An 18,170-nucleotide genomic window follows, 5' to 3' on the forward strand; every position below is an offset into this window, starting at 1 on the left:
TATTGAGGTGAAGGAAGGAAGAAGAAAAGAGAGGCTTCCCTTTCTAGTGGGGTTGCATAAGAATCATGCAGCAGACTTTTCCGAAAAATTCTCCTTTCACCTTATAATCCCTACCAATTTGAAAATCTGCCATACTCAGCATATGTGAAAATATACTGCATTCCCAAAATACACTCATGGGGGCCGGAGGTATCCATCAGCACTACTGTTTACCTGACATGTGCAACAGCCTGGGTTCCATCCACAGTGCCACAAAAAATAAATAAAGAAAGAAAAGTTTAAAGCCACTATTAATTCTCATCTAGTATACTATCCCACTCCCAAGGCATGTTTTGCTCAGCATTGCACTTGGAGCATTTGACCCTGAACCTGGCACAACACTCAATGCTTGTTAAGTGAACTTGTTCAAAACTGGCTGCTAGGTCACAGAAAGCAAATTGTTTACTGAATCTCAGGTTATGTTGATTTTTTTTATTTTAACTGATATAAAATAATTGTATACAATTATAGAGTATGGTGTGACAATTCAATATGTATATATAATGTGTAATGATCAGATCAGAGTAATTAGCATATCCATCAGCTCATTTATCATTTCTTTGTGTTGGGAACATTCAAAATCTTCTCTACTAGGTATTTGGAAAGATAAAATGAATTGTCATCAACCATACTTATTCTACTATGCTATAGAGTATTAGAAGTTAGTTGTCCTATCCAATTGTATTTCTGTACTCCTTAAACATCCTCTCTCCATCCTCTTCCTCCAGACTGATTGATATACACACACACACATACACACCCTTCCCAGGTTCTGGTAACCACTATTCCTTAATATACTTTAATATTAACTTTTTAATCTACTTATAAATGATTAGCCAGGTGTGGTGGTACACACCTATAATCCCAACTACTCAGGAGACTAAAGCAGGAAAATCACAAGTTTGAGGCCAGCCTGAGCAATGGAGTGAGACCCTGTTTCAAAATAAAAAATAAATCAATCTTTAAAAAACAAATACCAAATGACTCCTTTGATATAAGGGGAGTAAACAAGGACAGGGTAGGGACGAAGAGCTTGAGAAGAAGATTTACATTAAACAGGAATGAGAGGTGGGAGGGAAAGGGAGTGAGAAGGGAAATTGCATGGAAATGGAAGGCGATCCTCAGGGTTATACAAAATGTCATATAAGAGGAAAGGAGGGGCAAGACAAGATAATACAAATGGAAGAAATGATTTACAGTAGAAGGGGTAGAGAGAGAAAAGGGGAGGGGAGGGGAGGGGAGGGGAGGGGGGATAGTAGAGAATAGGACAGACAGCAGAATACATCAGACACTAGAAAGGCAATATGTCAATCAATGGAAGGGAAACTGATGTGATACAGCAATTTGTATACGGGGTAAAAGCGGGAGTTCATAATCCACGTGAATCAACCGTGTAATATGATGTATTAAGAACTATGTAATGTTATGAACGACCAATAAAAAAAATAATAATAATCCAAAAAATAAATAAATAAATAAATCAAAAAGGGAGGGGGATGTAGCTCCATGATAGATGCCAATAAGTTCAATCCTTAGTATTGAAGAAAAGAAAAAAATAATAAAATAAAAAGTTGATTTTTGTATGTTGATTCTGTATCCTGAAGCCTTATTGAATTCATATATCAATTCTAATAGCATTTGGGTAGAATCCTTAGGATTTTCTTTATTAGACACAATTGGCTCATCAGTAGCAACTTTACATACCAAATATATACAAAATTTCTGAGAGAAATCAAGATAGAATTTCCATTCACAATAGCTATAAAAAAAACCCTAGGAGACTGAGGCTATGGCTGGCTCAGTGGTAGAGCACTTGCTTGACATATGTGAGGCACTGGGTTTGATCCTCAGCATCACATAAAAATAAAGGAGGGCTGGGGTTGTGGCTCAGCGATAGAGCACTCAACTAGCGCATGCAAGGCACTGGGGTTCAATCCTCAGTATAAATAAATAAAACAAAGGGATTGTGTCCACCTACAACTAAAAAAATACACATTAAATGAAAATAAAAAATAAGTCTAGGAATAAATTGAACCAGGGAAGTGAATGATTTCTACAATGTTGTCTTTCCTATTTGAATGCCCTTGTTTTCTTTCTCTTACCTTATTGTTCTGGCTAATATTTCCAACTCTATGATGAATAAAAGCAGTGAAAATAGACATCCTAGTCATGTTCCTATTCTTAGTGGAAAAAATTTCAGATTTTCCCATTCAGTATATTGACTGTGGACTTGTCTCATATAAGCTGTATTGTGTTGATGTAGGTTCCTTCTATGCTTACCTTGGTGAGGATTTTGATAGTGAAGGTAATACTGTTTTATTTAATGCTGTAAGTATCTATTGAGATGATCATATAGTTTTTGTCCTTCATTCTGTTAATATGTTATATTTATTGATTTGTGTATGAATTATCCTTGCATTCCTAGGATGAATCCCATTTGATTATGGTGTATAATCTTTTTAATGTGTTGGGGGATTCTGTTTGCTAGGATTTTGTTGAGAAATTCTGCATCTATGTTCATCAGGGATACTGGTCTGTAGTTTTCTTTAAGGATATGTTCTTGTCTAGTTTTGGTATCCAGGTAATTCTAGTCTCAGAAGGAATTTGGAAGGGTTCCCTCCCTTTGAATTCTTTAAAATAGTTTGAGAATATAATTGGTCTCATTTCTTTAAAGATGTGCTAATATTGAGCAGTGAACCCATCCAGTCCTGAGCTTTTTTTTGTTGGAAGACTTTTTACTACAGTGGAGGACTCACTTAAGCATTTCTTGTAGACCCAGTCTAATGCTGATGAATTTCTCAGCTTACCTTAAGACTTTATTTGTTCTCTTTTTTTTTTAATATTTATTATTTTTTAGTTTTCGGCGGACACAACATCTTTGCTTGTATGTGGTGCTGAGGATCGAACCCAGGCCACACGCATGCCAGGTGAGCACGCTACCACTTGAGCCACATCCCCAGCCCTATTTGTTCTTAATTTCTGAAGGATAAGTTTCCTGGGCAAAGTACTCTTGATTGACAGGATTTTTCTTTTCCCCAGGACTCTGAATATATAGTTCCAATCTCTCCTGGTCTGTAAGGTTTCAGTTCAGAAGTTTGCTGTTAGTCTAATGAGGATTCCCTTCTATGTGAATTCACACTTTTCTCTTGCTTCTTTAAGAATTCTTTGTGGGGCTCATGGTATAGCTCTATGGTAGAGTACTTGCCTGGCATGCCCAAGACCCTGAGTCAAATTCTCAGTACCACTGGAGGAAAAAAAATCCCTGTTTTTGATAGTCTAACTATAATATGCCTCAGAGAGGATCATTTTTGGTCAAAGAAGTATTTAGGGGTCCTTTGAGCTTTCTGGACTTGAATGTTTATATCTTTCCCAGGTTTTAACAAGCTTTCAGCAATTATTTCATTAAATGTGTTTTCTATTTCCCCTTTATTCTTCTTCCATACTAAAAACTTTTGAATATTTGCTCATTTAATGTCACTTAATGGTGTCCCATAAGTCTTACGGGGATTTTTTTTTTCTTTGATTGAGTTAGTCCAAAAGACCTGCTTTATCCAGGTATGGTGGATACATGCTTGTAGTCCTAGCTACCCAGGATGCTGAGATGGAAGAATCACTTGTGCCCATGAATTCAAGACCAGCCTAGGCACTAGTGAGACAACATCTAAAAAAAAAAAAATCCTTCAAAGTCAGAAATTCTTCCTTCTACTTGACATAGTTTGCTTTTGAAGGTTTTACCTGTATTTTTTTATTTTAAGAATTTAAAATTTATTAAGTTCTTTAGCTCTTTTATTTCTTTTGTTTGGTTCTTGAAGTTTTCTAGCTCTTTGCTACATTTCTCACTTAGATCATGAACTATCTTCTTAATTTCCCTGAACTTTCTGTTTGTATTCTCATATCTCAATAAGTTTTCTTAAAACCATCCTGAATTCATTTTCACTTATTGGTTGATTTCCTTTTCTTTGGGATCTGTTACTAAAGAGTCATGGCGTTCCTTTGGAGGCAGCATGTTACCTTGCTTTTTCATGCTTATGTCTACATTGATATTTATACAGCTGGTGGATCAATTGCTTGTAATGGTTTTCATAGTAAAAGACTCTCCTAAAAGTGTGTCCTACAGTGTCAATTGCGTAGGCTATGTCGTATTTGGTTCCATGTGGACACAAAGTACAGTGTCTATGTGGCTTCAGCTTTACTCAATGTAGGTGATGCTTGAGGGTATCTTAGTGATCTTAGGCTGCAGGAATTTATGGGATTACTCCACCAGCTGGCATACAGTTCTATTAGGTGGGGTAGATTCACCAGCAGCGATGGCATGGAGCGCCCAGGTATGGGTGTGGGGGTGCTCATCAGTTTCCACCTAGGCCACTCTGATAGGCTCATACAGGTGAGGTACAGTTGGCACTGTAGCAGAGGCTGGGTACCTGTCAGTTTTTTCCAAGGGCAACACAGGAACTCCTCCAGTAGATCTAGGTGTGCTAGGCACTGCTATGAACTATTCACAGTTTTCATTAGCCAAAAGGGAGACAGCAGCTCTGTTGCTGCCTACATTAAGACTATCTTACCCATAACTTAACGTAAGAAGCAATCAAACAGATTTCCCTGAGCAGCTAAGCCTGCTATGGCCCTAAGAAGCAGCTGGGCAGCCTTTGGGCAAGTCAAGCCCTCAAGATCACAAGAAGGTACCCTGTATCCCTCAGACACTGATGAGCACCTCATCTGGGCCCACTAGTGTGGCTTGGCTCCCATGAAGCCAAGAGACACTACAGGCATTCTGCCCCTGCTACTACTATTCATTCTGAGCCTTGTGTTCTATGACTATAATGACAGTTATTGAATAAATTCATTATTGAAAGAACAAACACCTCCAAAAACTAAGACAACCCAATAAAATAACTTAAAATAACCCATTAAAAACTGTCCCTCCCTTGTGGTTTTTTTTTTTTTTTTTTTTTTAAATAAAGCAAGGTCCACACCCTGTTCTGTCAATCCATTAGAAACAATTGATTCAAAGTACTTTCTAGCAAAGTACTTTCTAGGACTTTCTAGCAAAGACCACTCGCTAACTCACCTATATAAAATTTCTCAAGAACCTACAATGGACACATGAGATAATGTGATTAAATAGGATGCAAAAGAGGAAAGTGGCAATTTTAAGCCAAGTACCAGCTACTTTTTTTTTTAATAATAAGAAAAAATTGAGCGCGGTGTAGCATGCCTGTAATCCCAGCAGCTTGGGAGGCTGAGACAGGAGGATCACAAATTCAAAGCCAGCTTCATCAATTTAGTGATGCCTTAAGCAATTTAGCAAGATTCTGTCTCTAAATAAAACATAAAATGGGCTGGGATGTGTCTCAATGGCTAACGACCCCAGTTTCAATCCCCGGTACCAAAAATAAAATAAGAAAGAGAACAGCAAGAAAGTAATGGCTCTTTCTTAGTCCCTCAACAGAAAAAAAGGCATGATGTCTTCAAGATGTTAGCAGGTAAGTCTAAAACACCTACTACATTTGACCACCTGTACCTTGGGTGTTTGCGCAGCATTAGAATGCGGAGACGGTCTTTTGCCTCTTCAATGTTAAGTGGAAGCCTCTGGGGGAAACTCTCATCCTGATCCAACCGTGTGCAAAGATTCTGTAGTTTTATCAGAAGCCCAGATTTGTCTTGTTTTCCAACTGAAACCCAATGAACACCCCCTGGGAAACAACCTAATGAGGAAAAGAATAATAAACCGAAAGCCTTTGAACAGCATTCCTCCTTTGATAGCTTTACTATTAAGCAACAGATTTACTCCATTCTCCAATCTTGAATCTTTACCTTCTTTAATTCAGGTTTTTTAATTTTCTCTTTGCAGTACTGGGGACTGAACCCAGGGACTTGTGCATGATAAGCAAGTGTCTACCAGTAAGCTACATCCCCAGCCCTTTTTTACTTTTAATTTTTTTATTTTGAGACAGGGTCTCATTAAATTGCCCAAGGTGGCCTTGAACTTGTGACCCTCCTGCCTCAGCCTCCTGAATAGCTGGCTACAGGCTATAAATTTTGATAGGCTATTATTGAGTTTTAAAGTTTGAATCTAAAAAGAAATTTAAGATCTAAATAAACTGAGGCTTGGAGGAAATCTTTTACTGATTATCAGGAAATCTCACCAAGCAAAATTTTGCTATCTTTGGTCTATATCATCAGTAATCATGGTATAACACCATTTTTCAGCCTCAACACTCTTGATGTTTGGGGCTGAATAATTCTTTGTTGTAAGGGACATTCATGTGCATTACAGGAAGATCAACAGCCATCCTGGTTTCTATCCCTTTGGGTGCCAGTAGAATTCCCCCTTAGAAGTACTAAGAGCCAAAACTGCCTTCAAACACTGTCAAATGTTCCCTGGACAACAAAATCACTCAGATTAAGAACCACTAATGTGGGCTAGGGTTGTGGCTCAAAGGTAGAGAGAGCTCTTGCCTACCAATGCATGAGGCACTGGGTTCGATCCTCAGCACCACTTAAAAATAAAGATATTACATCCACCTATAACTAAAAAAATAAATATTAAAAAAAAAAAACAACAACACTGATGTCCAGGAACACATAAGTTATTCATTATGGTTCTCTTATACAAACTTTTAAAGTAAGTTAAGTTCAAGTATGGCTCTACTGCTTACTAGCTATGCAATCGTTAGTAACCACAGTCACTTAACTCAGTCTCATTTCTTATACTTTAGTCCAGCTATTTCAGATTTGCTGTGAGAAATTAACAACATAAAGCATTGAAACTGCTGTTAATTGTAAAGGATTATAACAAACAGGATTACTGGTGTTATAAATCTGAGAGTACCTTATAAATATTAAGCTCTGAACTAGTAAGCACTTACAAGAATAGTCATTATTATTATTACTGTTACCATCAGTATTGTTAATTAAACCACATCTTTATTTGCATATGTATCTTTACATGTGTATTTTCATACATATGTATGAAGACTCTAAAGTGTAGCCTTCAGACTAATTGGCTTCTCACAGGTTAAAAAAATACACAAATAAAGGCTGGGGTTGTGGCTCAGAGGTAGTGCGCTCATCTAGCATGTGAGGCACCAGGTTCGACCTTTAGTACCACATAAAATAAAATAAAGGTATTGTATTCACCTACAACTAAAAAATAAATGTTTTTTAAAAATACACAAAATATGGCTGGGGATGTGGCTCAGGCGGTAGCACGCTCTCCTGGCATGCGCGCGGCCGGGGTTCGATCCTCAGCACCACATACAAAGAAAGATATTGTGTCTGCTGAAAACTAAAAAATAAATATTAAAATTTAAAAATAAATAAATAAATAAATAAAAATACACAAATATATTATATGTATATATGAGGAATCTCCATATCCAAAATATGGTGAACAGTAGCATTAGATCACTGATAAGTGACATTAACCATAAAGATTTCCATTACATGATCATAAAAATATAAGAAAAAGAAAAAAATAAAAACATAAATTACATCCAAGGGCAATTTATTTATTGGTATTCACAAATACTTAGGTATAAAAATAAATCACTATTCTAAAAATGTAATCATACAAAAACCTTTGGAGAAAGCTTCTGTGCTTTAAAATCTCAGCGTGTTGATGCAGCTACCTAGTAAACTCACATTTTTTTTTTAAAGAGAGAGAGAGAGAGAGAGGGAGAGAGAGAGAGAGAATTTTTAATATTTATTTTTTAGTTCTCGGCGGACACAACATCTTTGTTGGTATGTGGTGCTGAGGATTGAACCCGGGCCGCACGCATGCCAGGCGAGCGCGCTACCTCTTGGGCCACATCCCCAGCCCAGTAAACTCACATTTTAAGGACTTAATAATGCTTAGGTTAAAAGCCTTTCTCTCCTAAATTTAAAACTAAACAGGGCATTATCAATACATGCACAAATAAAAATAGAAACAAAAACAAAAAAACACTACAAGCTTTACAAAGAAAGGTAAACAGAATCTCACTCCCCTGCTGCCATCTTGCGTTCCCTGCAGCCATGGACTTCCTGTCAGCCTTCCTTCAGCACCCCATCATCACCCCTAACATTTCTGGATCTAAGGCATTCCCAATCCAATCACTGTGCTCCAAGTCAACTGCATACACCTGAGTCCAAGTCCCTTTCTTCTCTCAGTTGAACCAACTGGTTCTTCTGCCTCTGCTCTTATTTCCTAAATTCTCCCCTTTCCTCACAGAAACCAGAAAGATCTTTTAAAAAATACTCTGCTCAAAACCTTTCAACTGTTTGCTACTGAACTAAAAATAAAATTCAAACTTCTTATGTGAAAAAGAAAAACAGATCAAGTGACCAACATTTCCAAAGAAATGCAAATCAAAACTACTCTAAGATTTCATCTCACTCCAGTCAGAATGGCAGCCATTATGAAAATAAACAACAATAAGTGTTGGCAAGGATGTGGAGGAAAAGATACACTCATACACTGCTGGTGGGACTGCAAATTGGTGCAGCCAATATGGAAAGTAGTATAGAGATTTCTTGCAAAATTGGAAATAGAACCACCATTTGATCTAGCTATCCCTCTCCTTGGTAAAATCAGCATATTACAGGGACACAGCTACATCAATGTTTATAGCAGCATAATTCACAATAGCTAAACTGTGGAACTAACCTAGATGCCCTTCAATAGATGAATGGATAAAAAAAATGCAGCATATATACACAATGGAATATTACTCAGCAATAAAAGAAAATAAAATCATGGCATTTGCACGTAAATGGATGAAGTTAGAGAAGATAATGCTAAGTGAAGTTAGCCAATCCCCAAAAAACAAATGTCAAATGTTTTCTCTGATATAAAGAGGCTGATTCATAGTGAGGTACGGAGAGGAAGCATGGGAGGAATAGACAAACTCTAGATAGGACAAAGAGGTTAGAGGGGGAGGGAAGAGGCATGGGGTTAGAAATGAGGATGGAATGTGATGGTTATTATTATCCAAAGGACATGTATAAAGACACAAACTGGTGTGAATATACTTTGTATACAACCAGAGACATGAAAAATTGTGCTCTATATGTGTAATAGAATTGTAATGCATTTTGCTGTCATATATAAATTTTAAAAAATAATTAAAAATAAATAAATAAATAAATACTGAGTTGAGATATTATTTCCACATTTCAGAAAGAACCTAAACATCTTAACAATGGGCACAAGAGGGAGCAATTTAGCCTTGAATGAGGGTTTACTTATAATTCACTCAGAGAAATTTATTCTGAGAAAAACTGCCTTTAATCTAAGAAAACAAATCCTATCCTACTTTCACATGAGGTTTTTCCTGTTAGCAATTTAATAGCATCAAGGAAATCCTGGGAAGGACAGAAACAAATAAGTAGGCAGCCTATATGAAAAGGTTAGAGTACATAATGTATGATATCTCAAGATCATTGTAGTGTCATGTGTAACTAATTAAAACAAATAATTTTTAAAAAAAGAAAAGAAAAGCTTAGAGTAAATGGTCTAAAGATATGTCAACAATTTCTCTACAAATAAAAAAATACAGGGTTGAACTGTGAAAAAAATTTGGGTTACTTAAAAATATCTAGGGGGGCTGGGGATGTGGCTCAAGCGGTAGCGCGCTTGCCTTGCATGCGTGCGACCCGGGTTCAATCCTCAGCACCACATACCAACAAAGATGTTGTGTCTGCCGAAAAACTAAAAAAATAAATATTAAAAATTCTCTCTCTCCTCTCTCACTCTCTCTTTAAAAAAATAAATAAATAAATAAAAATATCTAGGCATAAATAGCTAAGAAAATATTTTTTATATCAATCACCACCCTAAGATAACAAAATTTCCATAGAAACCAGTTTTAACAAGTATGTAACCTTTCCCATTGTCTATACTTTTTAAAATAAAAGGTTTTACATTATAATTAATGGCAAAAAGCCAAATTCCTATAGTTTAGAATGGAAGTAATCTCAAGAGAGTAAAATCTATCTTTGAGAAAGCATCTCTTTTTGTTCATTTGTGGTGCTGGGGATTGAATCCAGGTCCTTGCATGGACAAGCACTCAGCTACCTACACAGCTCCAGAAAGCATCTACTCTTGAACTAGCAAACATACAAAAGCAAACTCAAGAGATTGAAGAGTTCAATATAAATGGTGAGGCTGATATATGAGGCTGATACAGGATGATATAAGCAAAACTTGGGAAGTACAAATTAGAATGCAAAAAAAAATTATTAATTTGACTATTTGGGAATTAAAACGTCTCTTCTTTAAGAGCATCCAGGACAAAGTGAATACAGAGAATAAGTTAGAATAAGGTATTTACAAAGTCAAAAACCAGGAAGTCTAACATTGAGAACACACAAGAAACTCCTGAAAAGCAACAGATGGAAATCCCAATAAAAAAGTACACAACTGATATAAACAAAATCTATAAAAGAAAACCTAAAACACTAACAAGCTTATAAAAAAATACTCAAACTTGAGTTATAAGAGAAATGCAAATTGAAAGATATAACTTTACATCAGCCAGCCTTTTAAAAATTATAAAGTTGGACTACACTGTCACTGGGAAAGTAAGGCTCTTGGAGCCCCCATACCCTGCTGGTGGAAACATAAACTGTAGAACAACCAAATTTGATGTTGGTATATCCCATCATTTAATTTAGCACCTCTTCTAGAAATATACACTAAAAAAACACTCTTTTAAAGATTCAACCCAGCTTTGCTGGAGCAACACAGAGTTGGAGACAATGTACATATTAAATTACCATATTAGGGGAATGGATAGTAAAATATGTTCATAGCAATCAGGTGTAACAAATAACTTGTATATTCAGCAACAAGAATAAATCTCAACAATGTTGTGGGAGATAAGAAACACAATAAAATAACACCATAACATTTATGCAAATTTAAAATATCCACATACAAACAACATAGACATTTTATAAAAGCATGTACAATACACAGGTATTTATTAAAAACATATATTAAATATACTGGGATTCTATTATTTCTAATACAAAAAGGGACAAGGAAAAAATGAAAATGGGAATTTTGAAAAGGAAATAAATAAATAAATAAATACAGTAAGAGGCTAAGGTCGCAAAGACATTAAAAAAAAAAAAAAAAAGAACCATGAACTAAAGGAGCCCCCATACCCTGGGGTGGAAATACAAACTGAACTTGAGATCTCACAAAAATATATGAGGGAAATGAATTAAATTTACATGTACTGGACAGCTATTAATATATCTGGGATTTTCTCAACAAAATGGTTAATCTCTATTCTAAGATAACAATTTATACAATATGATTCCTGAGTCATCTAATTCCATAAACTTATGTTCAACTTTAATCCTTAAAATTGAAAATTCATCACAATATAATTTAAATGGGGGTATTCTTTTAATCCTATAAATTAGTATATTATAAATACACATTTTTTAAAAGTTCATAATATTGAAATAAAAACTTATTTCTTCACACTAAAGGAACTTAAGCCAATTTTACGCTGAAATATCCTCAGTGATCAACTTTGCAGTAGAGGTTAAAAAATATTTCCTAGCCAGGCATGGTGGCACACATCTATAAATCCCAGCACTTCAGGAAGCTGAAACTAGAGGATTGCAAGTTCAAGGCCAGCCTCAGCCTCATTAAGTTTAATGAGGCCCTAAGCAACTTAGTGAGACTCTGTCTCAAAATAAAAGATAAAATGGGGCAGGGAGCAGTGGTGCATGCCGGTAATCCTAGTGGCTCGGGAAGCTGAGACAGGAGAATTGCGAGTTCAAAGCCTGCCTCAGAAACTCAGTGAGACCCTGTCTCTAAATAAAATACAAAGAAAAAGACATGGGGGGCTGAGGAAATGGCTCAGTGGTTAAATGCCCCCGGATTCAATCCCTAGTACAAAAAAAAAAAAAAAAAAAAAAGATCAGGATCAAAAATGTGGTTCAGTGGTTAAATGCCCTGGATTCAATCCCCAGTACCAAAAACAGATAGCTAGACAGACAGACAGATAGATAGATAGATAGATACATAGATAGATAGGCAGACAGACACTTGAATCTGAGACTTGCAAGGGGCTAAGTCCCAGAAAATTTCTCTATAATGACAGAAGGAAAAAAATCAAGGATTGGGAATTGGGCATTCTTCTGACAAGAATATAATAAATGCTACTAACAAAGCAGCCTATGAAGTTATAAACTAAAGTCTTATGTATACAACAGATATGCTCTAACATCCATCTTTCCAAATCTCTTAGATTCAGATTTTTAAATACTTCTTATTCCATTCAATTTATCAGCCTTAACTGCTAATTATGTATCATATGCAAAAGAAAGAAAAAGTTTAACTATAAGAAATCAGGAACTATCTTTGAATTTCCCTAGAAGAGTTCACAACCGAACACTGAGGAAGCTCTAGGACTATTCCTGATGACTATCCTCAGAACTTACCAGACTCACATCTACAAGCATGCCTGAAACCCTCCTCTGCCCAGGATGCCCTCCCCATCCAGTAACCACCAACTACCCTTCCTCCTTTCCCTACTAGCTAGGGAGCATCCCTAGCTCATCTACCTGGTAAACTTCTATTTTTTTCTCCAAACTCCAGCTAAAATATCACCTTGTTGAGGAAACCTGTGCTATCTACCTATTTCCCCCAGAGAGTTAATGTTCCCTTCCTTTGTTCTAACTTTAAGCCTTATATTTTCTTCTAATTTATCACATAATCATAATCGATTGTATGTCTGGTTATCCTACTAGATTATGAGTGAATTCCTCAGTTATACAGACTATACCTTCTTTTTGGATGACCTGTGCCTAAAACTGCCAGTGTCAGCCCACCTGCGAATACCCATTGACTGCTACAGTCAAGTCCCAGGTTTTCTTCTTGGGGCTTACACACAGACAGAAAAGATACTAAGAATTTTTATTTATTTATTTATTTTTAATATTTTAATATTTTTAATTTTTTTTTATGTGGTGCCACATCAGAAAAGAAAGTGTGTGACAGAAACAAAGATGGGGAGGAGTATGAAGATACTATGTATGCACTGCTGGTCTTAAGGAAAAGATTGTGAGTCAAGGAATGCAAAACTCCTCCACAAGGGGAAAACTGCAAGAGAAAAAATTATCTCCAAGAGCCTTCAAATGAAAGAAGGAAGACCCCCCCCTGTTGACACTTTGATTATAGCCTAGTTAAAAAAAAAAAAAAAAAAAAAACTCCAGAACTATAAGATAATAAATTTTGTTTTAAGCCACTAAATTTATGGTAATTTATTACCAGCAGCAACAGAAAACTAATAGAATGCCTAAAGAATTATCTTCTTAGCCACCAACACAGAGGTCAAAACTTACCTTCTAAGAGTGAATGATCTCGAACAGCTTCTGCAGCTAATACAGACTTCCCACAGCCTGCCATTCCATAAATGGTGACCCATCCTGGGTCGCCATTCAATTTGAAGAGTTTCTGTTGAATTGCATTCACCAGCTTCTTTCTAGTAACAAAAACAACTGGCCTTTGTGGTACTCCACCTTCACACAGCACTGTCCTTACTGAAATCCAAAACAAGTATGCATGAATATAACTTTGAAGTGGCTACTTACATAATACCACAAAAAATTAAAAAGAGCAAACCAAGGTCTTAGCCTCAGAATTTTCAAAAGAAAATGACTAGCATATTAATTTCAACTTTCTGATTTCTCAGAACATGGAGAAAAAAAGCAAACATGTATCCTTCAAGATGACTACAAACAATGGAATTGTCTATCAATACCTGCCTAATACACCCTATGACTCTCTGACTCTCCAGTCTGTGTCTCATACTAGAGACTGGGAAAGGTGGAATGCTTGCCTAGCATGTGCAAGGTCCTAGGCTTGATCTCCAGCATTGCAAAAAAAAAAAGTGTAAAGGAGAAAACATTTATGAAACTCCTTTCAAGAATATAGATCTTTTTATTCTTTCTTGTAAACTCTACAAACACAGAGACGTAGAAAAGAACTTAAATAAGGGCTTCTAGAAAGTCTGGTTAACTCTAAAAATTAGGGCCTGCATATGATCTCAGCAACAAATAGCTCCCTGAGAAGAAAACGTGTTAACATCGAAATATCTAAATTGAAAATATCACTACAATTTTTTCATATGCATTTTTCAGTGAACTGATCATATTTTTCAGATTACAGATAAACCTGAAGAAATGTAGTAGCCATCATCATAGAAATATGACAGAAGGTATCAAAGGTACAAACCATATGAAGTTATTCCACCATTTGAATCTTTGCCACTGGAAGATGAAAGCACGGGAATGCCACTATGAAGAAGGGCAGCAAGATCTTTATATCCTTCATGTAGTAGAGCATTGTAGAATGATATATAGGAATAATTGTCTTTTTTAAGTATCAATTTAATTAGCATAGCTGCTCGTTGATGTTGCGTGGGCTAAAAAAAAAAAAAATAAGTAGTTTAGTATATAGCAATGAATATGTCTGCAACATAAATGAGTGGAAAGACCCATGAAAAGTTCCAAAATTTCTTAAATTCTAAAAATTTTTATGAAAGCACAGATTGCTTCAAAGGGCTTTACCTGATTTTTTACTTTTTCCTCTTCTGACACTGTTAAAACTCCATCACTAATCATGTGATCCATGATGTAGGATGTTTTAATGTCCTTTTCCAGAGCTTCTCTATGTTGAAGTAGACAATTTCGAGCTTTTGCATCCATTGTCCCTCAAAGTTTTCTCTCTCTGCACTGTCAACCATGAGCTACAGGCAAAATACCAAAATATTTGTCAAGAAAATAAATACAGAATAGATACATTAACCTCCAGAAATTATCAAGAAATATAAATAAGGGCTGGGGATGTGGCTCAAGTGGTAGCGCGCTCGCCTGGCATGCGTGCGGCCCAGGTTCGATCCTCAGCACCACATACAAACAAAGATGTTGTGTCTGCTGAAAACTAATATATATATATATATATATATATATATATATATATATATATATAAAGAAATATAAATAAAACAAGATTGTTTTCTTTTTCTTTTCTTTATCTTTTGCTTTTTTTTTTTTTTTTTTTGGCTAAGACTTTTGAAAATGAACAAAAGCCAATGCTTTGAAAGGTTTGAGAAAAATAAGCATTCTTACTACTTGAGGAGAGTACAAATGGATGTAACTTTTCTGGAAGGTAGCAAAAAATAAATAAATAAAAAATGTTTTAAAGAGTGCTCGCTTTATCAGCATGTATACTAAAAATGTTTAAAATAGGCATTATTTTAGGGCTGGGGATGTGGCTCAAGCGGTAGCGTGCTCGCCTGGCATGCGTGAGGCACTGGGTTCGACTCTCAGCACCACATAAAAATAAAATAAAGATGTTGTGTCCACCTAAAACTAAAAAAATAAATATTTTTTTTAAAAAAAGATTTAATGGAGATGGGGTTGGGTTGTAGCTCAGTGGTAGAACACTTGCCTAGCATGTGTGAGGCCCTGGGTTCAATCCTCAGGAAAGAAATATCAGCACCACATAAAGATAAATAAATAAAATAAAGGTATTGTATCCAGCTACAACTACAAAAAAAAAATTTTTTTAATTTAGTGGAGAATGTTTAGGTGAGGGGAAAAAAGTGAACACAACCTCAATGTCAATCATTCTGAATGCAGATTTTTATAAGAAAATTAAGATGCATATAAATAAGTATATGATACAGCCATTTCAAATTATAAAACACATTATCTCTGTGTATTGACATGGAATGATATTCCTGATACATTGCTGATTGAAAAATAGAAATATAATCCCAAAAAACACAAAACATGTATTGGGATAATATAATTATACAGGGAGATGTTTAGAAGTTTTTCATCCAAATGTTTGGGCTATTGAGTAGCAAGATTAGGGATTTTCCTCCCTTTCTTTTTTATATTATCTATATTATCTAAATTTTTTTCAATACAAATCATTTCTACAATACTTTTTTTTTTTTTAATTAAGATATTGGCACTGGGCATGGTGGAACATGCCTGTAATACCAGTTACTTGGACGGGAAGATCAAATGTTCAAGTCCAGTCTCAACAATTAACAGGACCCTGTCTCAAAAAACTTTTTTTAATTAAATAAACTAATAATTAAGATTTTATAAAACAGTGAGGTCCTTAATGCTTAAAAGTTTTTTGTTTTCTTTATCCAATGTAAGACTGAACACAGCATTGTTGGAATTGAGTATTAGTTCTCAAAGTTGTTGTCAGCTCTAGGTCTTCATTAGTAAACACACTTCTCACAAAGCATCAGGAAATACCCTCTGATATCATTTCTTGGATTAAGAGGTAACAAGGAAAGAATGTTCTTTACAGAAACATACTTTGATCGATTATACCAACTTCATTTTAAATACAATGCAATTTTTTTCCATGAGAATAAAACCCAGTTCAGAAAGTGTGAAAGTTTTTAAAACATCCAATGTATTATATTGAGAATGTCTAAATGGGGACATTAATCATTCAATACACATTTAAGGCCTCTCCCATGTGCCAAGCACTGAGACTACAGAGAAGATTAAGTCATGTACCTGAAGGAATTCACAATCTAGTAGAAGAAAAAGAGATAATTAGAATGTGAATGTCCTAAATGTAAGACTAGATATAAACACAAGTAATTTGGAGAGCACAGAAGAGGAACAAATACTATTAAGCTTTGAAAATGATCATATTTCTTGAAAAGTCACCAAATGTAGTACTTGCAAAAAATAGGGAAACAGGGCATTTGCCCATGTTTGTTCACAAAATGCCCAGAACTGGCATGAAACTTACTGATTAAAAAAAAAGTTAGGATCAGAATCAAGGCTGTCATATTTTCAAAATGTTAACGTTTCTGTTTTGTTAAACATAAAACACTTTCCAATTTATAGTAATAAAATTTGATATCACAGAACAAAAGTGAACTTTCAGGTTCATAAATACTCAGCAATTTCAAACTAACTTCCAGTTTTACCCAGCCCTATTAAACTTACAGATATGAGTTTTAAATACTTCTTAAAACTTTGCACAAATTGAAATATGAACAAATTCTCAAAGTGTCCCATCTTTTGTAAACACATCAAAATGCAAAAGCCAAAAATCTTCATAGATGTAAAACACAAAGTAAATGCTAAATTCACCCAGGAAAATGCTAATAGTTTACTACTTCCTCGTTAGATAATTTCTCTTCCTGGTACAGAAGCAGAACTGTTATCAAATATTCCATGTCCCCAAATCCTCAGTCCCTGGAAATGGCCTAGAGAACCCCCAAAGAACCTGGTTCCGGGAGAAAAGCAGGGAGGTAAACTTAGCCAAACCTTTGTGCAGAGGTCTTACCGGGAGGAGCAGCCCTGCCGGGTCAGACTGCACGAGTGCAGGTCAGTGGCGGAGTACTATAACCCCGACTTCCGACGGGGAATGGGGGCGCGGGGCGCAGGTTCCCCGCGACCTCAGCCCGGGCAGGTCCTCACCAGAGCCACCGCAACCCGGAGTGAGGAAGATCCGTGGGCCCTCGGAGGGGGTGTCACCCAGTGGCCCGACCCCCGCAAGCCCCGCCTGCGGGCGGACCCTGCCCGGAGACACAAAGGGAGGACGGCCACTAGAGCTGTCGCTCTTCCCTCCGGCTGGAGTCGCACCTTTCGGGACCCTGGCGCCCTTCGCCGCGGCTACTTCAAATCCTTGCGGGTCGCCTGCAGCCCTGCCCCTCGCTCGGGCTCCCTTATCCCTTCCGTCCCGGGCTAAAGCATTAGGGTCCACTAGTTACCGCCTCCTCTCCGCCTCAGGACCGCTGAGCAGTCAAACCCCGCCCAGCCCGACCAGTCCAAATAGTGTGCCCGCGCGTGCAAATGCACACACCCTAATGTCCGCGGGGCGGGCGCCGCGCGCGCCCCCGTCCCGGCGCGTTTCCGCGCGCGCACAGGGACGCGCCCTCCCATCCCTCGGTGGGGTCGTGGTTACGCTACCAGGGCGCGCCGCGTTCTTCGGAGCAGAGGGCTCGACGTGGCGCGTGCGGCCCCGCCCCGCGCCCAGGAGTCCCGGCAGCCTGCGCGCGCCCGCGAGCTTCGATTTCCTCGCGCTTGCGGCAATTACGCAGAGGAAGCGGGAGGTGTGGCTGCAGCGCTCCTCAGCT

General features: G+C 37.0%; 1 protein-coding gene across 1 annotated transcript in view; it reads right to left on the minus strand.

The window, feature by feature from the left end:
- Apaf1 (apoptotic peptidase activating factor 1) overlaps positions 1-17,903 on the minus strand; it is a 78,754-nt gene extending 60,851 nt beyond the window's left edge. Inside the window, exons 1-5 of the mRNA XM_026397316.2 lie at positions 17,378-17,903; positions 14,614-14,792; positions 14,279-14,468; positions 13,387-13,584; positions 5,561-5,744 (exon numbers count right to left, since the gene is read on the minus strand). Of these exons, the coding sequence (XP_026253101.1) occupies positions 5,561-5,744; positions 13,387-13,584; positions 14,279-14,468; positions 14,614-14,751 (710 nt within the window). The 5' untranslated portion in view covers positions 14,752-14,792; positions 17,378-17,903. The remainder of the gene's footprint in view (positions 1-5,560; positions 5,745-13,386; positions 13,585-14,278; positions 14,469-14,613; positions 14,793-17,377) is intronic.
- Positions 17,904-18,170: the final 267 nt, after the last annotated feature.

Source organism: Urocitellus parryii, chromosome 5, assembly GCF_045843805.1.
Source record: "Urocitellus parryii isolate mUroPar1 chromosome 5, mUroPar1.hap1, whole genome shotgun sequence".
NCBI classification, from domain to species: Eukaryota; Metazoa; Chordata; class Mammalia; order Rodentia; family Sciuridae; genus Urocitellus; species Urocitellus parryii.